Source organism: Curcuma longa, chromosome 11, assembly GCF_044706935.1.
Source record: "Curcuma longa cultivar G26 ecotype Majalengka, Jawa Barat chromosome 11, ITB_CL_G26_1.1, whole genome shotgun sequence".
In the NCBI taxonomy this organism is placed as follows: domain Eukaryota; kingdom Viridiplantae; phylum Streptophyta; class Magnoliopsida; order Zingiberales; family Zingiberaceae; genus Curcuma; species Curcuma longa.
The window spans coordinates 16,566,425-16,589,382 of record NC_133871.1 but is presented as its reverse complement, the minus strand read 5'-3'; the positions used below and the strand labels follow the sequence as shown (position 1 = coordinate 16,589,382).

The window sequence follows — 22,958 nt, the reverse complement described above, 5'->3', positions numbered from 1 at the left end:
AGAACATTGATAGAGAGGGATAAAATTTATCTAACCAACCCTAAATAATTGAGACAGACTTGGCTTGGTGATGATAACAATTGTGTATCATATTCCAGCTTTTGTTGGGTTTGAATAGTGGAGAGTTAATTGAGTAGGGATAATACCAAAAGAAATGCCAGTATTGATCCATTTCCATCCTTACACATAATGAAGCCCTACAAGCATTGATTGCCCATGCCCAATTCACTCATTTTAATTGGTAGGCCTAAGGGGGCCAAGCAAGTGAAGCTACCCAATTCACTATTGGATCTGCCATTTTTTTCATATTGTACAAGTTACTCATACCGACATTAAATTTAGTTATTCAAGCTCCATAATTCCCAACATTATATCCCTTTTTATGCGTCAATTGAGATTAGTCATCATGTACCAAACCACAACTAAGTAGTTACCTTGACTCGAACTCCGGCATTATCAATATTCAAGCTCAACAAACTTAACATAAGAGAAAATATGTAAAGTGAGACACTAAAAATTTGGATTTTCTTTAATAATTTGTTAAGTAGATAACATGACAAAGATAGTCTAATTAACTGTTTCAGCTACCAATTCAGGGAAGCAAAAGCTAGGTTTGCATCAGTGTCAACCTAATCGCATCTCACAATGCACCCCCTTCTAGCAATTAGGCATTCTAGTTAACTACATTTTTAGGGCGAGAAAAGATTTCCATGGATTCCTAGATAAAATTAAAAGGGAAAGCATAAAACAGCAAAGAAAATTTCTCCTATTACCGCGAAAATGATGTAGATGAAGGCCTCTCTATCCAATCAGAAGTAGAGAGCCATCTGGATATCCTTCTCCTCGAACCCACACTTCTCGTAGAACGATCTCAGTTCAATCGAGCAGTCGAGAATGACCTTGTAGCACCCAGCCTCCTTCGCATAGTCTGTAAGGTGTCGTACCACCCGCTGGCCAAGGTGGCGGCCGCGGGCGGACGCATCCACGACGACGTCTTCGATATGGCCCACCTTCCCCGCGCCGCGGAGGAACTTGCGCTCCACGAAGACGCATCCCGTGGCGACGATACGTCCGGAGAGACGATCCTCAGAGACAACGACGAGATGGTCGTCACCGAGGGCGGCTAGATCGGCGAAGCGGGCCTGGAAATCTGCGTCGGAGAGAGGAGTGGAGGATGGGCTGAGCTGCGAGAGGAGATCCACGAAGCCCTTGGCATTGTCGGATATATCAAGGCGGCGGAGTGGGAGCAGGTCGTCGTCGCCGCCGTCGACTCTGGTCACCGCCGATCGCCTATCCATTCTGATCGATTCCGGGCTTCCTCTTCGTCTCTCTCGCTGCTTCTCCCCCAAGCTATTATTCCTTACTGGAATCCGACTAAATAGGTTCGATTCTTCCGGATCTATTCTTCTAAGATCCGTGAGGAGCAAATAAAATTTCAATTTAGTTTTCATTAACAAAGCAAAACTAAACAATCCAAATTTTTATTCTTGTATAATAAAATTTGACATCAAAATATTTAATTTAGTAATAAAATTTAAAAATCATGTAATTAGTTCGTCTTAAAAATAATGTTATAAATATTAATTGTATATTGTGGTAATTAAGAAAATGTTGTCCTAGATATATAGTTAAGGGTAGCTGGATGTATGAAGAAGGTAAGCTGTGGAATAAGATTTGATGAAGTAACAATTAGTCAAGGGTGGCTTAGCTTCCAATTGAACGGCAACAATTGCTAGCTAGCCAGTACGATATCTTTGGATTATTTAAACTAACTACGAACGATAAAACTCTCTGCTAGTGCTAAGTACTCCGATCGAAGCTTAATTTGTTGTAGTTGATTAAAGCTCCTAATTAAATAAATGGAATTCCTTGTAATTTACAGATGAGGGTTAATTTCTGTTTATCTACAATTCATGCAGCTTTGCTGCTAGCTGAATTAAAAAACATAATAATAATAATAATAAAATAATAATAATAATAATAAGAAGAAGAAGAAGAAGAAGAAGAAAAAGAAGAAGAAAGAGTATTTAACAAAAGTAGTCTTGTTGTATTAATGGTGGAAGAGCATTCCACGTACGAAACTCTTGTCTTCTTTTTCCACAAGCTAAACTAGTTAAGCTAGCGATGATGTGGTGATTCAACCAAATCAACATTGACTTGTTCAATCAATAATTAATTAATTGAGTAGCTTAACCCTGCTGCAACTATATATAAAATGTACAACTTGCTGTGGTATTAATTAATGAAGACAGCCGATGAAAGAAAGATGCAAGAGATGGTGATCATTTATAACTTCTATTTACTTTTTTTATAGACGGTCTGTCTGGAGTCGTATTGAAGTGATGGATTTCTTTTTTCTTTTTTTCTTTTTGTTTTTGCTGAAGAGATGCGGTGCATGCATATATATCCACTCCACTAAGCCATTTATGGCTTCCACTGATCATTAGGCCAGGCAAGCTGCTGTTAGCTCCGATTTGAACTTGAACAATCCAGGCGACATCCTATTCTTCACTCGAATATATATTAAAATACTAATTAAGAAATTGTGGATCTGTTTGGATGGACGGATATATATATATTCAATTTTCACAAGTCCACAAGTCACATATATACAATTTTCAAAGTTTGTTAGTCCAAAAAAACATGTGTTATTAATTGAGACCGAGAAGTCATGTGATGTTACTTGAGACACGTTTCCAATCACCCAATATTCTAATGAAACTGGAACGAAGAAATCAAAGGCGGCTGCGTACAAGACAATAACAAAATCTCTAGAAGCCATGTGATTGGCCAAATTTCAATCCACTGATATTACAGTACGTACGTTTCATTTTTCATCTTTCTTTCACTCGATCGATAATCGGCTTAATCGTATATTGATATTTATTTTTAATATCTGGCCTAACTCATAATCATATATATATATATATATATATATATATATATATATATAGTTAACTGGATGGACACTTCATTTCATTCTGGATTTATCAGGTAATAATTAATGAAAAAGAAAGAAAATCATCTATTTCTAGAATTAATTGAATGAAATTTAGAACATATAATTTTTTTTAAAATCATCACATGGAGAGAATTCTGTATTCTTAATTACCTTCACACCTTAATTATTTAATTAATGTGAAATTAATTAATTACTTTGAGATCGAAAGCCGCGAGGTTAAATTATATATTTACCTTTCCATAGTCTTTATATATAACTACCCAGCTTGTGCTTGTCTCTGATTAATTCCCATTTCCATTCACATATATATATCTGCAATACGATTAAATTAAAGCCATACATACAATAATGTTGCCAAAACCTCCTCCTCCTCTTGCTCTCCATTGCAATGCTCCTCCACCTCTCCCCTTTCACGGCGCCGACCGCCCTCTCCGGCCGAGCCATAATCCTGCAGGCATGCAGCCCTCTGGGGTGCGCAGGCACACCAGAAGGTGCCGTGGCATTACCATAAGCTGCACCAGCCTGAAAATTTTGAAGGAAGGGGTAACCTTGTCTACGGGGGACAACCTCGGCGGCTCCCTCACCGTGAAGGCAGTGGTGACGGTGCAATCGACGGCATCCGGCGTGCTCAGCAGCCTCCTCGGGTTCTCCAAGCTGGGCGACGGCGTCAAGGACTTGCTTGGCAAATCTCTCCTGCTCGAGCTCGTCAGTGCACAGCTCGATCCCAGTGAGTTTAATTCGTCATTAATTAACTTCCGTATAGTAGCTGATTATTTGCTCTGTTAACTATTGCTAGTTTTTTTTTAAAATTATTGCTAATCTCTGGCTTTTAGTTTTTCCTGTTGAATATTTTAAGACCTAAAGTGGTTAATTAGGATGGCTTCATATAAGAAATTCAAATTGGGACCAACTAATCGTGATGGATAAGAAGGTAAAGTTGGCCATATATATTTTTTTAAGAAAATAATAAAAATTGGAGTTTTGTCAAGAGCATGCATGGACCAAAAGTTTTCATCCATTTTGTTATTTTAATTCATATAAAAAATGAAATAAACAAGGGGATATTTTTTTTTTATAAAATGCATAAATATCTATTTACTCCAACGATTAGCTAATTAACAAGAAACTTAGAATTTATATATATTAGAATAAGAATTTATTAAAATTTATAAACACGTGCATCTATTTATTCTTTGTTTATAAAAAAAAATCTAATAACTTGTAAGTTTAGGAGGGAGCATAGTGGACTTGCTCGCCCTAAAAGTTTAGGAGTGGAGATCTTCATACGTAAACGATAATACGATCTATTCAATTTAAAGTATAATTTAAGAGAGATAAAATCTATTAATAAGAGAATTTATTACTAAAAATACTAATGATTTTTATATCATATAACTTAATTTTTAAACAAGCATTAATTTTGCATATATATTGTAAAATTATATTATAAAAATGTATATATTAATTTTATATTATATATCAGTTGTCATTCCCATGAAAAATTTTATAATTGCACACAAAATCAAATTATCAAGCTCAAGTTTGTACCGATTAAGTTCAATTGATGATAAAATCACTTAGGAAGTTTAAAAATTTTATGATGATAAATCGTTGATTAGAACTTATCTATATTTTTCAATTTACTTTGGTTGATGAAAAAGTTTGGATCAGTCAACTATAAATTTAATTAGGTAAAAATTGAATAAGATCAGAAATTATACAAGTGAGACATCTCAACTACTGAAACACATGAGAAACAAAGGGCCAGCCACATTAACTCGGCTATCCATGTGCTTGAATTGGATTATGCGCCCAACTTGCTGATTGTGTGGGACCCAACAATGTCATCATTGTCCGTGATCTTCCAAGTTACCTGCAGGCTTTGCACAATAAAAAATTTAAAAACTTGCAACAGTTCGTGCTTGCAATAAGGAGGTAAAGCATCAGTAACATCATGTAAGCAAAGGTGGAACCGCCACCTAAAAAGTGTCCAGAGGGAGTAAATCAAAATCATGGCTAGCGCAGGGGAGGGATCGAACCCAAAGCCTCAATGTAAGCAACTGCCCTGCGCTAACCATGCGAGCAAGCCCGTGAGGGCAAAGCATCAGTAACATCATGTTCTATATTTGAGTTGCATACCTATTTGATGATCGTAGAATAATCACGTGAGATTGTTGAAGTGATGAATTCCACCTTTTACGTAAAAGAGTTACATCCCTGTTCATCACATTGTTCTAGTTTTGAGTGAGTTCACAAGAACCTATATGTCATAAATCTAGTTATATATGATGCAACAAGAGCCTTCCATCCATGAACCTCATGCTACCACGGCTCGACAATACACATGATCAAGTCGTCATTAGGAGGGAAAGGGAAAGGAAAGGATTCCCTTGTGCTAGCTTCCATCACATCGACAAGGGATATCTTCCTTGCTACAATTACACTAGAAAGAATAAACTTAATTGCAAATGCCTTCATCAACTGCTTGAATGACTGCCATTGAATCTTCTTGGGCATGTGATTGACCATTTGTTCTTGTGCATGTTCCAAAAATATTATCATTGAGAAAGAAACGGGATTGGAGAAGGAGACTCTGCCTGCCTATGCTCGCAAAGCGAGCAAAGAGGGCAACTTGATCACGTATGAAGCCACCTTTGAAGTCGGCGGGGAATTTGGCACCATTGGAGGTGTGTTTGTGACGAATGATCAAAGCAAGGAGGTGTTCATCAAGGACATCAAGCTCGAGACCAGCAATCCTAATGCAACTTTGCCTACTTTTACATGCAACTCCTGGGTGGCCTCAACGTCTGACAACCCGGAAAAAAGATTATTCTTCACCAACAAGGTAACTACAACTAGTATTATGAAATCTGTAATGCTTGAGTACTTAATTTTCATGGTCTTAATACTTGGGGACGCAGTGTTACTTGCCAGCCCAAACCCCAGATGGCCTCGGGCGATTGAGGGCGAAGGAGCTGGAGATTTTGAGAGGAAATGGTCAGGGAGAGCGCAAGAGCTTCGAAAGGATCTACGACTATGATGTCTATAACGATCTCGGCGACCCAGACAATGATGTTGAGAAAACCAGACCAGTTCTAGGAGGGAGCAAAGAGTATCCATACCCAAGGCGTTGCAGAACAGGACGTCCAAAGTCGAAAAAAGGTATGCGATTTAAAGACTCACTCAATATATATGCCTGTCTATCGTAGTATGGATAAACACACAGGATCAATTGAACCCACTGACTATCTAAGAATCTAAGAAGCAATAAAACAATTAAGCATATTGTGCAAATAACAGATCCCAAATCTGAAACAAGGAGTGGATCCTTCTACGTACCTAGAGAGGAAGCCTTTTCCGAGGTGAAGTCGGCCAATTTCTCAGTGAAGACATTTCGCTCAGTGCTTCGTGCAGTTATTCCTTCGATCCAGAGCGCAATTATTGACGTCAATCTCAGATTCCCATACTTCACCGCCATTGATTCACTCTTCAGTGAAGGGTTGAATCTGCCAGAGCTCGAAAGGGGGGGCTTGCGGGGTGTGCTTCCCCGCTTGGTGAGGACCGTCACTGAGGGAAAACAAGAAGTCTTGCTATTTGAAACGCCAGAAATGATCGACAGTAAGCAGCAAACATCAGTATTAGCTAGCTAGTTCGACTACGTGGGTCGAGTATATATCTACTGTAGTAAAATGTCAAATTGTTTGCAGGGGACAAGTTCGCATGGCTCAGAGATGAAGAATTTGCTCGCCAATGCTTGGCTGGAATAAATCCCTACGCTATTGAGCTGCTCAAGGTAATCACAACTAGAATCTCTCTCTCTCCTAAACAATGAATGATCGATGCAATTTTCTGATAATTTTAGTTTGATGAATGTGCAGACATTCCCTATAGTGAGCAAACTGGATCCGAAGGTCTATGGGCCAGCAGAGTCAGCAATCACAGTAGAAATACTTGAGCAAGGGATCAAAGGTGTCATGACTGTGCAAGAGGTAATGTGTGCAACAGAAATATATTCATTATTCAAAAGCAAAACAATCTAACTTAACATGATCTAGCAAATCAATCTACAATATGATATACTAGAACACGGACAAAAGGGATATAAATTGATATCAAACTCACCAGGAATTTCACAAACAAACCTGAGAGGATCACTGGATCGAACTTCATACACCTGTGGGCACCTCAATAATTAACTAAATCCTCCTTTCACAAATTAAATTGACTTGGGGAAGAAAAATAGAGGGCTTGAGGAGAAAAATATGATGCACCCCTATTTATTGTGAAAGATCACAAATTTCCTCAATATTGGCAGACATACTTGATTCTACTTGGAACATATTTAGACTGACTTTGTCATCCATATGGAAATGATTTAGTAAAAGGGAAAAATGATGAATATACCTTGATTTCTCCAGGCGCTGGAGAACAAGCGGCTGTTCATTCTGGACTTTCATGATCTGTTCTTGCCATACGTGAACAAAGTGCGAGAGTTGAAGAACACCACCTTGTATGGTTCTCGTACCATCTTCTTCCTAACCAATGAAGGCACCCTGCAGCCTCTTGTAATTGAACTCACCAGACCAGCCTCCGCCACCAAGCCCCAGTGGAAGCAGGTCTTCAGGCCTTCTTCGGATGCAACTGGAGCTTGGTTGTGGAGGCATGCCAAGTCCCATGTCCGTGCTCACGATTCGTGCCACCATGAGCTCATCAGCCACTGGTATACCCATACAAAGAGCAACTTTTTAATTCACCGCAATTAGGAGTATTTCTGATTACCCATGGTTAAAATGGCAGGCTAAGAACACATTGCTGTGTGGAGCCCTACAGCATCGCAGCGCATCGGCAGCTCAGTGAGATGCATCCCATCTATCGTCTGCTGCACCCGCATTTCCGTTACACCATGGAAATCAATGCGCTCGCAAGGCAGGCCCTCATCAATGCCGGTGGAATCATTGAGATATCTTTCTCTCCGCTCAAGTACTCCATAGAGATCAGCTCCGTGGCCTACGACCAGAGCTGGCGTTTCGACATGGAAGCTCTCCCAGCCGACTTGATACGAAGGTATGCAACAAGTACTAAAAGCGTCATCTTTCAGGGATTTCCTCGATCGATCTAATGGCGTGCACTGGCACAGGGGAATGGCAGTGGAGGACGCCACGGCCGAGCACGGCTTAAGATTGACCATCGAGGACTACCCTTTCGCAAAGGACGGCCTCCTGATCTGGTCGGCGATCAAGGAATGGGTGCGGGACTACGTCACGCATCACTACCCGACCGCGAGCGAGGTGGCGGGCGACGTCGAGCTCCAGGCCTGGTGGCACGAGGTGCGGACCAAGGGGCACGGCGACAAGCAGGACGAGCCGTGGTGGCCCAAGCTGGAAAGTCCGGAGGCCTTATCACAGACTCTGACCACCATTATCTGGGTGGCGTCGGCGCACCACGCGGCGGTCAACTTCGGGCAGTACCACTTCGGCGGCTACTTCCCCAACCGGCCATCGATCGCGCGGACCAAGATGCCGACGGAAGACGACGACAAGGAGAGCTTCGAGAGGTTCGTGAAGAAACCGGAGGCGTCGTTGCTGCGGTGCCTGCCGAGCCAGATCCAGGCGACGGTGGTGATGGCGGTGCTGGACGTGCTGTCGAACCACTCGGTGGACGAAGAGTACCTCGGCGGGGAGATGGAGGGGGCGTGGGCGGCGGAGCCGGCGATCGGGGCGGCGTTCGAGAGGTTTAGCGGGAGATTGAAGGAGATCGAGGTGCTGATCGACGCGAGGAATGCCGATCCGGAGCTTAGGAATAGATGTGGGGCCGGACTCGTGCCGTACGAACTCATGAAGCCCTTCTCGGAGCCTGGCGTTACCGGAAAAGGAATCCCTAATAGCGTTTCTATTTAAATAAATATATATATTTTTAAATTTAAAAATAAATAATTAAATAAAAGTAAAACAAACTTATTTACTTAATTCCATGAGAGATCCTAGCTGAAAATAAATTAGAAATGTAATAAAAGATTTCCATGGAATGGAATTTGATTATCCACTTATTTAAATAATATTTATGGTGAATTATTTAATTTGCATGGATAGCATAGCATAGCATAGCATGATATATGGAGTATGATGATCAATCAGATGAGATCGATTAATTAGCTCAGAGCGAGGAGTAGATGGGGACCCCTGGGAGAGTGGTACCCGCATCGACGATGAAAACATTGGCCGAGATGTAGTTTGAGGAATCGTGAAGCAGATATTGCACGAGCATCGTTATTGCTGGATCTGTGGTGCCCAATGTTTTCAATGGGACTATTTTCTCTGTCACTGCACTGACCCATGGCATCTCCATTAGGGAAGCTGTTATTTCGGATTTGAACAGTCCAGGCGCGATCGCATTCACTCGAATATTATAAGCACCCATATCCAATGCCATTGCCTGCATACAGTATATATACTACTTATTTAAGATCGTCATACTATCTCGATTGAAGCACGAACAAATTGAATTGGATTAAGGCTTGTACGTATACGTATACGTATGTATAATTAATTACCTGAGTGAGTGCATGAACAGCTGTTTTGGAAGCATCGTAAGCAATCGCTCCTGGACTGCGAGGGCGAGGGAGTCCGACAATGGATGAAACGTTGATGACGGATCCTTTGATCTTGGCGTCGCGCATGAGCCTGCACACGTGTTTGGAAACTAACCATGTACCAGTCAGATTGGTTCTGATGACGTCATCCCATTCCTCCTTTGGCCAATCTATTGATGCATACACACCTCCTGCAGATTAATTATAGATCATCACGAAGAAATTAAACAGAGCATTTTATTAGTAATTAAGAGAGAGATCGATGCATGTTTTAATTTCATATATATATCGATGGCAAAATGAAGAATTCATAATCACCTAAACTTTAGTGTTTGTTTCCATCTAATTTAATTTGAAATTAACATTTGTTTTATTATATATATATCGATCGCTGCACTGATGCATGCTAAGCGGCTGAATTTGATCAGGTGGTTTTAATTTGTTGGCTTTGACAGTTATTGCTTCGAATTCTTCGTGCAGATCGGAGATTAGCGGTTTAATCAAATATTGTTAGTGGTCCAATAATTTGTGAATGATTTAATGGTATATATATATATATATTTTCAAATTCGATCGTATCACTAAAATTTAGTAGTAATAATCAATTAAATTTCAGTACCGTTAACTATAATCGATTAATTAATATTCGATGTGATTTTTTATATAAGTTTTATCGTTTGAACACTCCCGTACGTCGAATTTAAAAACTCCATTTGAAAATTCCTAAAAAAATTTTAAAAAAAAACATGTTCGCTTTTGCCCGCTGGTAGTTAAAGTATATATACCTCGAACTCCGGCGTTGTTGACCAACCCATCGATCCGCCCGAACGCATCCCACGCCTTCCGCACAGCGGCCGCGACGACCGCCTCCTCGGCGCTAACGTCCAGCACTACCGCGGCGGCGGCAGCCCCCTTTCCCTTTCGGAACGCGGTGATCTCCTCGCAGAGGGTCTTGAGGCGGTCGGCTCGTCGCGCGGCCGCGACGACGAGACAGCCGGCGCTGGCAAGGCTGAGACAGAGGTCGCGGCCAATGCCGGAGGAGGCACCGGTGACCATCACAACCTTTCCCTCCAGCTTCCCGCCGCTCGTCATATGATCGTCGTCGAGATTGAAAGGGGAAAAAAAAGGCAGCTTTTAAATGGGTGATCGATCGAGTGGAATTAGGGCGACTGCTTGTTCTTGGCAGCCTATTATAAATTAAAGCGAGCGAGGATTTTGATGGCGACTCATCTCCGTTATTAATTTGCATCTATGATCTATTAATCGTTTAAGTAAACATTATTTCCATTTTGCATCTATATATCATTTTTAATTAATCCTAAACCAAACGAAACTACTCGCAATGGCATGCAACATATATAAATAGTGCCGGCTTTCCAGGCAAATTAAATCATTTTCCATTTAATTTTAGAACAAGAGACACTTCACCTCCTCTCTTCTCTCTTCTAAAATATAATAAAATGAAAGCGAGATCATTTTTTTATTCAAAATAATAATAAAATGAAAGCGAGGTCATTTTTTTATTCAAAATAACAAAGTTAAATCTGTTTTAATATTAATTTTTATGTATACGAATTTAAATTCAACTTGTTTAAACCATAATACATGAAAAACAACACTTTTCGGCATTTATATATGTGTGTGTGTGTAAAAGGAGATGTTCTCTCTTATATGTACGCCCATAAGAGTGCAAATTCAGGATTTATATTGCACTGAACTCAAGTGACTCCTGTACGAACGTACGTAATATGCACGCATCTAATGTTGAATTAGTGGAAGCAAAATTTATCTAAACGGATCAACCTATATTTTGCAACCCAAAATAATTTTTTTCTGCTTGAGGAGATAGATGTTGTGCAAAAACTTCATCCTCCTCGTTTCCCCATTCTCCTTCTCTTTGTCGAGTGACCCCATCCGGCAGCTAGCTCTTATGTGACAACATTCGAGTTTGGTGCAATCGACCTTGGATTAAAATTGACTGAGTTGACAAAGTTCAAGTTGACTTAAGTTGAGTTTTAATATTTGAACAATATGTAGGTGGTAAAGTGAGACGTCAAGTAGGTCAATGTTCACTGAATACTCGATAATGTCGGAAGTCCAACGTGACATTGGCATGAGGCAAGAAAAGTTCAAGTGGGTCATGATTGACCGAACACTTAGTGATCGAAAAATCAATAAAAGTTGGCACGAAGATGAGAAGTCTAAGTGGGTCACGGTTAACCTGACACTTGATGGTCGAAAATCTAATAAGGAATTGGCATGAAAAGGGAAATCCAAGTGGGTCATTGATGACTGGACACAACATCAGAAGTGAAATATAAGTGGGTCATGAAGGATTAGATATTTGGAGTGAGAAACGAAGTCCAAGTGGATCATAGAGGATTGGACAATTAATGATGATGGAAGTCCTAATAAGTCAAGGTTGACTGAATGCTAGATAATAAGGAAGTCTCGATAGATCAACGTTGATCAAATCTCAGACAATGATAAAGTTCTAGTAGGTCAAGGTTGACCGAATGCTAGTAACAAGAAGTCTCAACAAGTCAAAGTTAACTAGATGTTAAATAAAAAAAGTCCTGGTAGATTAAGGTAAATCAGATATTAGATAAGATGATAATTTAGCATTGATAAGGTTGAAACATGAGTATTAGTCAATTGATTTGATATATCAATCGATTAATAGATTCTAAATCTAGAAAATAAGATTTAAAAAGTTTTTATGGGTTGCTACAGTAATTAGAATTTCGGTTATAGTAGCTATAGTTTGCAACAAACCCTGAACCTCCAAAAATGTAGCAAATAGGATTTCTGTTATAATAGCTATGGTTCGCAACAAACTCTAAACCTCCGAAAATTGAATTTGCTATAGTAACTTATAAGTTTACTACAGTAACTGAATTTAGTGTTTGCCGCTACAACACTTTGCTACTATAGATAATCAATTGGTGATACTATAGCATCGAATAGAATACTTCGAAATCGATTAGTCACTTTAACTCGAAGCAAGTAATCGATTAGTATAGCTCACCAACCAATTGGTCTGGTAAAAAAGTCATTCTGTAGATTTAAACTATCGGATCTAACATGCATGACAATCGATTGATGATGATAATTAATCAATTGCCAAGTGAAAATTAGTCCGCAAGCAATTCTAGAAAAGAAAGTTTCATGGAGATTTGAAATTGCCGATTCTTGGAGGTTTTGGAATAAAATGTTGCTGTATTTTCAAACCAACAAAAGGCATTTTCAAACAATAAGAAAACATCTAAAATAAGTTTTTTATTGTAAAGACATTGTCAATTTCATTTGTCTTTGTATCTTATTTTGTTGTATTTCTTGTAACGGACTTCTCCACCTTCAGAAGATGTTTGAAAATGAGAACATCATAGTGGTGGTAGATCGTAGGAGAAGACGAATCTATTTTAAAGAAATTGTGTTAAACACAGGCCTCAACAGTACATAGCAAATAATCCACTCAGACTCGGCAATCAACAATCAGACAATTCTTGCATGCAGTTCGCACTCAACATTCAACAGTCAGATGACCCATTCAAACTTGGGCGACATTTGACACTTAGGGCCGCTCAAGTAGTCGGGCTCAGAGGAGGCAATCCCAATAGGTAGAGACGGATCCAAGGGCGTTGCCCCCTCTCAATTTTTTTAGTACAAGAGACTTAAAGGTATAGAAATTAGGGACAAATGGGGAGTACTGACATGCACGACTGCCCCCTCCCTTAACATAAATACACACCCTTCCCTTAACATAAATACACATCTTTCGACTCCTCTCCTTCCCCATTCCGATAATATGAAATTTCTGATTCCGTCCCTACCACTCAACAGTCTGAATTTGGATTGCTCAGGTCATCGATGTCCGGACATCAACGTCAAGGCCATCTTAACCTAGATAATTCTGAATCTCGATTCTATAATTTTAAATTCAGTATATATATATTTTAAATTCCAGCAACCATATATATTCCCTATAACTAACTCCAGCAACCATCTTAAATTGTAAGATTGACTTAATACTATATCTTTCTATTCATAACTATTTGCATGACGTAGGTGGTTAATCTTCATTATTTAATTAAAATAATTACTTAAGTGAGATTGATACACTTCAACTGTACGCATGATCTCGAGGGCTATAAAATTTATTAAGTATTAAAATTGACTTAATAATATCTTTCTATTCATAACTATTTGCATGACGTAGGTGGTTAATCTTCATTATTTAATTAAAATAATTAATTAAGTGAGATTGATACACTTCAACTGTACGCATGATCGCGAGGGCTATAAAATTTATTAAGTATTAAGTACGTAATAATGTGTATCACGTGGGAAGAAGATGCATGGTCTTTAATCTACACGCAATTTATTAAGTATTAGTGTGTGGGGGCCACATTTAATAAATATTTAAAATGAGGCAGATTTCCACGAGAGAAAGAGGACTATATTTTAAATATTTAATAATTAATTATTAATTTTAAAATAAATATATTAAAATATTAATAATTTATTTTAAAAAAATAAAAAATTGAGAGGCGGTGGCCTCTACTTGCCCCCTCGTGGCTCCGCCCCTGGTGTATAGCATGTGTGCGAATTGAAGTGCGTGTTTGAAGATTACACGAGCAATAATATTATCTCAATTAAAACATTTCTAGCTCGATCAAGGTAATTAGGAGGATTTTCTAGTGGCTATATCAATAATAGTATTAATCCTTACAGCACGAAGAAATTAGTATTACTTGATGGATTTTGTCTACGCAACAAGTTAATTAGTCAGCAAAGCAGAGATTGACAGTACTATTGAATGGACCTACAAGTAATTACTTGAGCTTGGCATTAATGTCTAATCGAATCGTCGAACTAGACTCTCTTGTCGACGATTCGATTATAAGTTATATTACGCTGAGCATCCTCAATCTATGAATTACTTGATCTCTTGATTGGTATATATATATCCTCACAGCTAGCCTAGCCTAGCCTAGCCTAATCTCATCGAGATAATTAATAAATCATTCACGATATATATCTATCATCAAATTAATGCAGGCCCTAAAAGGTCATGTCATGCTACTATTACACTATAATTAATTAACTTTGGTCATATCTAAATCATTCAATCAATCGCCACTTAAAAGTCACTAGCTAGCTAGCTAGCTCGTCTAATTGAATAGCAATTAATTTAAGGTTGAAAGTAGAAAGAAGGTGAGCGCTCACGAATCACGATCAACGACGAAACTGCAGCTAGCTGCAGATCTAAATGACGGCACACATTAAGAATCAGCTAGCGACAATATAATTAATTACAGATATATGGCACTATCTAGCTAGCTAGCTAGGAATCAAATTAATTACCACACAAGATATATCTAGCCGGCTAGCTAGCTAGGAGCCCTTGCTCGATCGATCGATCGATCGAGATCATGCATGGGGTTGGCTAGCTAGCTCGCTAGCTAATTAGATATATATATATATAATTTTTTTTTTTCAAAAGGAGAATTGAAGTAGCTAGCTAGAAAGAAGTGTGTGCTTTATATATATCTATATGACCAGATCAGATCAGAGGGAGGAGAAGATGGGGACCCCTGGGAGAGTGGTACCCGCATCGACGATGAAAACATTGCCGGAGATGTAGTCGGAGGAATCCTGAAGCAGGTACTGCACCAGCGTCGTTATTGCTGGATCTGTCGTGCCGAGCGTTCTCAATGGGACTATTTTCTCTATCACGCCGCTCAGCCATGGCTTCGACATCAAGGAAGCTGTTATCTCCGATTTGAACAGTCCAGGCGCGATCGCGTTCACTCGAATATTATAAGCACCCACATCCAATGCCATTGCCTGCATGCACTACTTATTTAAGGTATATATATATAATCAACTCGATCGATCCATCGATCTCCATGAATTAATTAAATTAATTATACATGTAATGTCATGGCTGATCGATCGAAGCACAAATTACCTGAGTGAGTGCATGAACAGCTGTCTTGGAAGCATCGTAAGCGATCGCTCCTGGACTGCGAGAGCGAGGGAGTCCGACAATGGATGAAACGTTGATGACGGATCCTTTGATCTTGGCGTCGCGCATGAGCCTGCACACGTGTTTGGAAACTAACCATGTACCAGTCAGATTGGTTCTGATGACGTCATCCCATTCCTCCTTTGGCCAATCTACTGATGCATACACTCCTCCTGCAGATTAATTATTATTATTAATTAGATCAGCACGAATTGAAGAAGAAACAAGATCATTTTAAAAGTAGTCTGATTGCTTTAAAAGTATATTTGGATTTCAATAGTATGTTAGAACATATTTATTTATTCAAATAATTTTTAAAAAAAATCCCCATGTATCAATTTTAGTGAAAATTGTTGTTGGATTATATAACAGTTTTAATTGAATTTTGATGTATTCTAATAGTTTTAATAAAATTATCATATCTTTTGTTTATATTTTATTTTTTAAATAAAATGATCTTGACTTTGTTTTATCTTATTATTCTTTAAAAATTAATCTTTTAACCTTTTTTTAAAAATGAACTTATGTGCCAATTTAACTAAAATTAATAATATTATTAATCAAAACTATACTTAAAACTTTTTGGTTTAAGAATGAAAGTTTTTTCATCAAAATTATTAGATGTTTTTTTTATCGGGATTAATTATTAAGCTGTCGGGTGGTCAATTTTTTTTATTAGATAGATGGATGATATAATGAATTTGGATAGATTTAAAGAGCAGTTAAAGATAAATTTAGCAGAATATTCTAGATTTTTTTAAATATTTTGACAATAAAAAAAAAAGTTCCCGCCGTTACTCAAAGTTTATACCTCGAATTCCGGCGTTGTTGACCAACCCATCGATCCGCCCGAACGCGTCCCACGCCCTCCGCACGGCGCCCGCGACGACCGCCTCCTCGGCGCTAACGTCCAGCAATACCGCCGCGGCGACAGCCCCGTTTCCCGATCGGAACGCGGTGATCTCCTCGCAGAGGGTCTTAAGGCGGTCGGCCCGCCGCGCGGCCGCGACAACGCGACAGCCGGCTCTGGCAAGGCTGAGACAGAGGTCGCGGCCAATGCCGGAGGAGGCGCCGGTGACCATCACCACCTTTCCCTCCAGCTTCCCGTCACTCACCATCGCCGTCGAGATTCAGAGGAAATGCAGAACAAACGCAACTTTAGATGGTCAATGCAGAACGAACGAACGAACTACTGCTTCATTATAAAGCGAGGAATGGCGGATTTTTTATGACAACGCATTCCATCATTTATTTAATTAAACCATTTTTTATATAATCTTCGATCATAATAAATTTCACCATCTCTCTTCTTTCTTGTAGAATAAAATGAGAGCGAGATCATTTTTTATTAATAAACGAAAAAAAAGTTAATGTTGTTATACTTTATAAAAAATAAAAATAAAAAATCAAATGGTGGCCCTAGACATAAGGCTATTAGTGTATATGGAGGGTCGTTTCATGCCCATATATTTTTTTTGAAAGTATTTCCTCATTTAATTCGATTAATTGACACTACAAAAAAAAAAACATCAGTACAAAAATAATCTTAAACACGGACAGAATTAACTATCAAATCTAATACAGTCGTTACATTAATGATCGGTATAGTATTTCGTTCACTAAATAGCGACAATAATAAATTTGATCATTATTTAATGATAAAATCATATCTCGATCGTTAAATAATGACTGAATCATAGTTTGATCGCAAATTTAGCAATCAAACATATTTTGATCGCTCCTGATTCATATCAAATTTTAGATATGAATTGTATCATACATATATGATTTATATCATGAATCTTATTTGTATATTATTTTATGACATGCTTTGATATGGATTGTGAATGTTTATTATATGTGATAGATTTGTGGTATGGATTGTACATGATAGCTTTGTGGTATAGTTTGGATATATTTTGACTTAAATAGGGTATAAATCAAATTAAAAAAATAGGATATGCGGTTGAAATTTATGAAAAATTAGCGATGAAAATTTTAATTTCAAATGTTATTTTCTAAAAAAAGTTTTAAATTATAGCGACCAAATTATAAATCGATCGATCACTATATCTTCCGTTTTTTTGGACAAAAAACTATATTAGCGATCAAACATGAATTTAATCGTTAAAATTAATGATTAAACGTGAATTCAATTGCTAAAAGTAGTGATCGAATATTAATAATTCAGTCGCTAAATTATATTATGATAAAAATTTTGTGATTTTTTTTTTCAATCGTTGTTATTCGGTCGCAATTTGACTTTGTGGTTTTCTTTATTGTGTAAAACCAAAAATAAAATAGTAGGATGTGGTTTATTAAATATTATTGATAATGTGTATCACGAGGGAAGGTGTCCTTTGATCTAATAAGTGGACGGTGGTCACCTAATTTGATATATCATTTAACGGGAAGATGACCTTTGAGCGCTCATCTCATCTGATTAAATGGGAAAATTATATATAAGTGTAAGGACATTAAGACATTGAGTTGCTCTGCCATTCCATATTTAATAATAAACTATCGTATTATATATATATATATATATAACATACATTGGACAAACATGGAAATTAAGACAGTAATTTGTCATATTTTCAAACTATTTTTTTTTTTGAAATTGGGTCAATCGCTCTACCAAGCCCTTCTAATGAGCTTCCATTGATTCCATCCATTATCTGACGTCGACCATCTATATTAAACAAGTTTTCAGCCAAAAATACAATAAATTTAATTTATTATTCTTTGTCAAGACAACCAACACCTCTAAACAAATTAATTACGGGACTAACCATCCAATCTAATTATATTAATTACTTTTAAATTATATATATATATATATATATATTAATTATCTATATGTTTTTTTATAAATATCTTTTAGGGATGTAAATTATTAAATTCATATTTGGTATTAAATAATACTATATAACGGCAACATCACGGCGGGTGAACAACTGGAATTGGACTATGAATATGCCTTCGAATAATTCCACGTACGACAAAATCGAATAAAAACAAAAGAAAATTTTGCACGAAACAGTTTGCTCCGATCCGGCCAAATTCCGCATTTATTTATTATCTATTTATTTTATATATTTTGATTATGACGAGGAGAATGGAATAGATTCGGATTTCGGATTCCTCCTCTAGTTATTTTTAATTAATTAATTGTAAATCAAATAAGCCAGCGGAAAGAGCCGGAGTTCAAAGTAAAGAAGAAAATAATTGATTGCTATATGGACCATTGGATTTTTTTTCCTTTTATTTTTTATGCATCAAGAGGAAAAAATTTTTTTACATCTATATCTTAGATTAATCTAATATATATGACATAAGAAAATACAAAATCAAAAGGAAAATTGTAACTGATAGCTTTGATCTAATTGACCAGGAGCTTATTGAAGTGATGTTCATACATAGATTAATTCCTCTCAAAATAGAAGATAAAAATAAGTCGAGTAAAAATATATATAATTAATACAAAGAATCCATTAAACTAGAAGACAAAAATAAGTTAATAACTTTAATTATTTAGTAAATGCATTAATATAGCTTAGTCATATTCGACATTTATACTTATGGGCACATGTAAAAAATCCAACATGTATTTTTGCGTCGACCAGCGTAAGCAACCCATCATCGTCGCTCATGACCAATCGTAGATTTCCACGTAGGAACCGAGCGGACGAAATTAACTGACGGTGGCGCCATGCCATTGGTGGTTTGGTCTGGAGTGGGCCATGAAGGGGTTCCTAGGCAAGCGGAGCACGGCGCCCGCTATAAATACGGTCGCAGGAGCAAGGCGACGGCGTCCATACACAGCGGCGACAGAGAAGAAGAAGAGCGAAGTGGGGCTCGGGTGAGAGATTGATTGTCCTACGGACGATCTTTCTCCCGATCTCATTCGGCTCCTCCTACTCTTCTTCTTCCGCTCTTCATCTTTCTCTGGTACAGTGGTAGGTCTTCTCTTGCTCGCTCGCTCACTTCTGGATGATGTATGTTTTTTTTTTGTATTTTCTATTAAGTTACGCCAATCTCGTATAGTGTTTCCAGTTCCACATTCTCTTTCTTTTCGCTATTTATCCGTAATTTGTTTGTTTGCTTTTGCTACGTACGTCTTCCCTGGCGAGGCGCGCGCTTGTCTCCTCTCGCTGGTTCAGATCTGGAAATGTCGAACCCTAGATCTGGAATCATTTGCGCATTCGACGTGATACCGTGAATTGGCATCCAGATCTACTCAGATTTGTTCAATTCGTGAGCGATCTTTTGTTCTGTTGCGTCTTGGAATGGAATCAGAGATTTATGGGCATGCGACGGACCGGTTAGATAAATACTATATTATTCCTTGTGAATGTTAATGCATGCAGAATCCCTTTTTTTTTAAAAAAAAAAAAATCTTATTTCCTCTTTTGGCCGTCTCGATCGGATGAGGCATGCGTTCCGTACGTCGCTATTCCAAGCGACTGTTTGCACTTTGCTGTTTAATTTTCTCCATCGTAAATTCCCAGAAGGACGTTAATTATCTCACGTACGGCTTTTTCGCGACGATATGATTTTCGTTAACTATTTTAATCGGTTTGATATTTCATATATTTGGAAGCAGTACTGCTCCGTGATCCTATCGTGGACACGTATTGATTTAATTGATTAGGGAGGGAATCAAAGAGTAGAGGAACCGTGTGTCTTCCGATGGTGCGCTGGTCCGTCGTCTAGCTCCTTAGCTTGAGGAAATCACGGACGTGATGGCCGGAGTGGTCAAAGCGACGATGCGGCAAGTATCACTCCGCCTTGGAAGACCCACTACTGTAGTGTAGAGCTTTGGGAATCTCAACAAGATAATTAAAGATGCTCATCGTTATTGCGCTGCCAACCCACCAATGAATCAGTCAGTAAAGTTGTACATGTTCACTATGCATGCCGACCTCGCTGGCAGCCGCTGCTTCCGAACGATCGATATTTGAAAACGATGAGACGGATCTCTTGGGACGGAGCTGAGCCAGTCATCCAAATTCATGGGATTCGCCGTCTCGTTGGAATTGGCGGACGGTGGGAGGTAGCTGTCTCCCAAACACGCCTATATATGTGGTACAGTGGTCCATGTCGTCCCTCTATTGCCCCTTCACGTGGTTCCGAGATCCTTCATTGCTCTCTGTTCGCGTCGCTTAATTTTCCTTTCTCCTTTGCTGTTGGTTTCGAATTACGGATAGTTGACTCCCAATTGTAAATAAGGAAGTTCGTAGTCAATTTTGGCACATCCCAGATTTTTTTTCTTTTGTCCTTATCGACAGATCAGCGGCCATCGCCTACCCTTCCTTCCCTGTTATATTCCAACGTGATTTTTCGTTTTTTCACTTTTTTAAAATTTTCTTGTAGGGGGCCAAATTCCTAGCTTTGATGGTCCGTTACACTGTTGTTGATGTTGACAGTTTGAATGTTCCACTTTTGGGAATTAAATTAAACTTAAGAGTTCCGTTTTGCCATGTGGTTTTGCAGCTTTGCCGGTGACGACAGCGAGGCCATGGGCAGAGGCGGACGCATGACGGTCCAGGAGCAGGAGTCCAAGGACACATCCATACGCTCCGGCGGCGGCGACAAGTCCCTCCGCCGCTCTCCCACAGAGAAGCCACCCTTCTCCCTCAGCCAGATCAAGAAGGCCATTCCGCCGCACTGCTTCCGGCGCTCTGTCCTCCGCTCCTTCTCCTACGTCGTCCACGACCTCCTCCTCGCCGGAATCTTCCTTTACTTTGCCCTCGCGGTCATTCCCATGCTCCCGATGGCGCTCGCTGTCGCTGCCTGGCCACTTTATTGGGCAGCTCAGGGCTGCGTGCTCACCGGCGTCTGGGTCATTGCTCACGAGTGCGGCCACCACGCCTTCTCCGACTACTCGCTACTCGACGATGTCGTCGGTCTCGTCCTCCACTCCTCCCTTCTGGTCCCCTACTTCTCCTGGAAGTACAGCCACCGCCGCCACCACTCCAACACCGGTTCCATGGAACGCGACGAGGTGTTCGTCCCCAAGCAAAAGGCGGCCCTCCCCTGGTACACCAAATACCTCGAAAACCCACTCGGCCGCCTCCTCACACTCGCCATCACCCTCACTCTCGGCTGGCCGCTCTACCTCGCCTTCAACTTCTCCGGCCGAACCTACCCACGCTTCGCTTGCCACTTCGACCCCTACGCCCCCATCTACTCTAGCCGCGAGCGAGCGCAGATCTTAATCTCCGACGCCGGCCTCCTCGCTGCCGCCTTCGCCTTCTTCCGTCTTGCCTCTTCCCACGGCGGCTTCTGGTGGCTCCTCCGCCTCTACGGCGTGCCACTCCTCATCGTCAACGCCTGGCTCGTCGTCATCACCTACTTGCAACACACCCACACGGCGCTCCCCCACTACGACGCCACAGAGTGGGACTGGCTCCGCGGCGCCCTCGCCACTGTCGACCGCGACTACGGCCTCCTCAACCGCGTGTTCCACAACATCACCGACACACATGTCGCCCACCACCTCTTCTCCACCATGCCGCACTACCACGCCATGGAGGCGACCACGGCTATCAAGCCGGTGCTGGGCGAGTACTACCAGTTCGACGGCACGCCGCTGCTGAAGGCGTTGTGGAGGGAGGCGCGGGAGTGCATCTACGTCGAGCCTGACGCTGGCGCCGGGAAGCATCAGGGCGTGTTCTGGTACCACAACGAGTTTAATTAGTACCTAATTAATAAATCATGCTCTCAAATCCTCCATTAATTATATTTACGCGTATTAATTCATAATAAGGATGGATTTAAAACTACGATGGGTCAGCATGCAGTTAATTTTGCCCTACTTACGTGTCCAATCGTCAATTCCTCCATTAATTAATCAGTTTCGCTCTTAATTAATTCTGGCTGCCTTCCTCACTGTTCCACCAAGAACAGACCAGCCAAACAAATGTGACATCCATCCATCCATCTAATAATGAGTCATTTTGCAATTGCATCCCTGTTGTTTAATTACTTTTTTGAAAAATTACTAAGTATTAATATATATATATATATATATATATATATATATATATATATATATATAATTTTAAGAGGCATTTTGAAAAATATTAATTGTCGAAAGGTGTTTTCAAAATTCTGGTCGACTACAAAATTGTAGCTCACGCTGAAGATACTTGCACTCAACTAAATGCAATGCCATGGTTCTCCCAATTACTGACTAAATTTTCAACTACAGTATGATGAATATTTATATTTCCCCCTCAAATAAAATATTTATATTTAAATTATCCATGAAGGCTCAGTATACCTACTTATTTTTTCTTTAATTGCCGATTTAATGCCATCAAAAATACCCTTTTCAATTTTCAAAATTATTATTTAACCCCTAGCGCCAT

At 39.5% G+C, this 22,958-nt stretch overlaps 5 protein-coding genes across 5 annotated transcripts; 2 read left to right on the top strand and 3 right to left on the bottom strand.

Moving 5' to 3' along the window:
* Positions 1-612: 612 nt before the first annotated feature.
* LOC141841864 (putative glucosamine 6-phosphate N-acetyltransferase 2) lies at positions 613-1,319 on the bottom strand. The gene has a single exon (XM_074730059.1). The coding sequence runs from the start codon at positions 1,296-1,298 to the stop codon at positions 810-812; it is 489 nt and encodes a 162-aa protein (XP_074586160.1). The 5' UTR covers positions 1,299-1,319; the 3' UTR covers positions 613-809.
* Positions 1,320-3,290: 1,971 nt separating this feature from the next.
* Positions 3,291-8,997, top strand: LOC141838975 (putative lipoxygenase 8, chloroplastic). The gene is made up of 9 exons (XM_074726612.1): positions 3,291-3,689; positions 5,533-5,807; positions 5,884-6,124; positions 6,263-6,580; positions 6,670-6,755; positions 6,841-6,951; positions 7,381-7,682; positions 7,760-8,026; positions 8,100-8,997. Exons 1-9 carry the CDS (start codon positions 3,311-3,313, stop codon positions 8,857-8,859), a joined length of 2,739 nt encoding a protein of 912 aa, XP_074582713.1. The 5' UTR covers positions 3,291-3,310; the 3' UTR covers positions 8,860-8,997.
* Positions 8,998-9,115: 118 nt separating this feature from the next.
* Positions 9,116-10,643, bottom strand: LOC141840480 (uncharacterized). The gene is made up of 3 exons (XM_074728474.1): positions 10,337-10,643; positions 9,513-9,742; positions 9,116-9,394 (listed from the first exon to the last, which is right to left on the bottom strand). Exons 1-3 carry the CDS (start codon positions 10,641-10,643, stop codon positions 9,116-9,118), a joined length of 816 nt encoding a protein of 271 aa, XP_074584575.1.
* A 4,479-nt stretch (positions 10,644-15,122) lies between these two features.
* Positions 15,123-16,700, bottom strand: LOC141841985 (3-oxoacyl-[acyl-carrier-protein] reductase, chloroplastic-like). Its single transcript, XM_074730198.1, has 3 exons — positions 16,394-16,700; positions 15,526-15,755; positions 15,123-15,401 (listed from the first exon to the last, which is right to left on the bottom strand). Exons 1-3 carry the CDS (start codon positions 16,698-16,700, stop codon positions 15,123-15,125), a joined length of 816 nt encoding a protein of 271 aa, XP_074586299.1.
* A 4,375-nt stretch (positions 16,701-21,075) lies between these two features.
* LOC141840516 (fatty acid desaturase DES2-like) lies at positions 21,076-22,327 on the top strand. Its single transcript, XM_074728529.1, has one exon. The coding sequence runs from the start codon at positions 21,104-21,106 to the stop codon at positions 22,283-22,285; it is 1,182 nt and encodes a 393-aa protein (XP_074584630.1). The 5' UTR covers positions 21,076-21,103; the 3' UTR covers positions 22,286-22,327.
* Positions 22,328-22,958: the final 631 nt, after the last annotated feature.

Bases quoted from the DNA above. Each gene is read 5' to 3' on its own strand.
- LOC141841864 (XM_074730059.1), bottom strand. From the start codon at position 1,298: ATGGATAGGCGATCGGCGGTGACCAGAGTCGACGGCGGCGACGACGAC.
- LOC141838975 (XM_074726612.1), top strand. From the start codon at position 3,311: ATGTTGCCAAAACCTCCTCCTCCTCTTGCTCTCCATTGCAATGCTCCT. The intron at 3,690-5,532 runs GTGAGTTTAATT...TCATTGAGAAAG, and splicing joins CAGTGCACAGCTCGATCCCA to AAACGGGATTGGAGAAGGAG. The intron at 6,952-7,380 runs GTAATGTGTGCA...TGATTTCTCCAG, and splicing joins GTGTCATGACTGTGCAAGAG to GCGCTGGAGAACAAGCGGCT.
- LOC141841985 (XM_074730198.1), bottom strand. From the start codon at position 16,700: ATGGTGAGTGACGGGAAGCTGGAGGGAAAGGTGGTGATGGTCACCGGC. The intron at 15,756-16,393 runs GTATAAACTTTG...ATTAATCTGCAG, and splicing joins CAACAACGCCGGAATTCGAG to GAGGAGTGTATGCATCAGTA. The intron at 15,402-15,525 runs GTAATTTGTGCT...TAGTGCATGCAG, and splicing joins CTGTTCATGCACTCACTCAG to GCAATGGCATTGGATGTGGG.
- LOC141840516 (XM_074728529.1), top strand. From the start codon at position 21,104: ATGGGCAGAGGCGGACGCATGACGGTCCAGGAGCAGGAGTCCAAGGAC.
- LOC141840480 (XM_074728474.1), bottom strand. From the start codon at position 10,643: ATGACGAGCGGCGGGAAGCTGGAGGGAAAGGTTGTGATGGTCACCGGT. The intron at 9,743-10,336 runs GTATATATACTT...ATTAATCTGCAG, and splicing joins CAACAACGCCGGAGTTCGAG to GAGGTGTGTATGCATCAATA. The intron at 9,395-9,512 runs GTAATTAATTAT...TACTGTATGCAG, and splicing joins CTGTTCATGCACTCACTCAG to GCAATGGCATTGGATATGGG.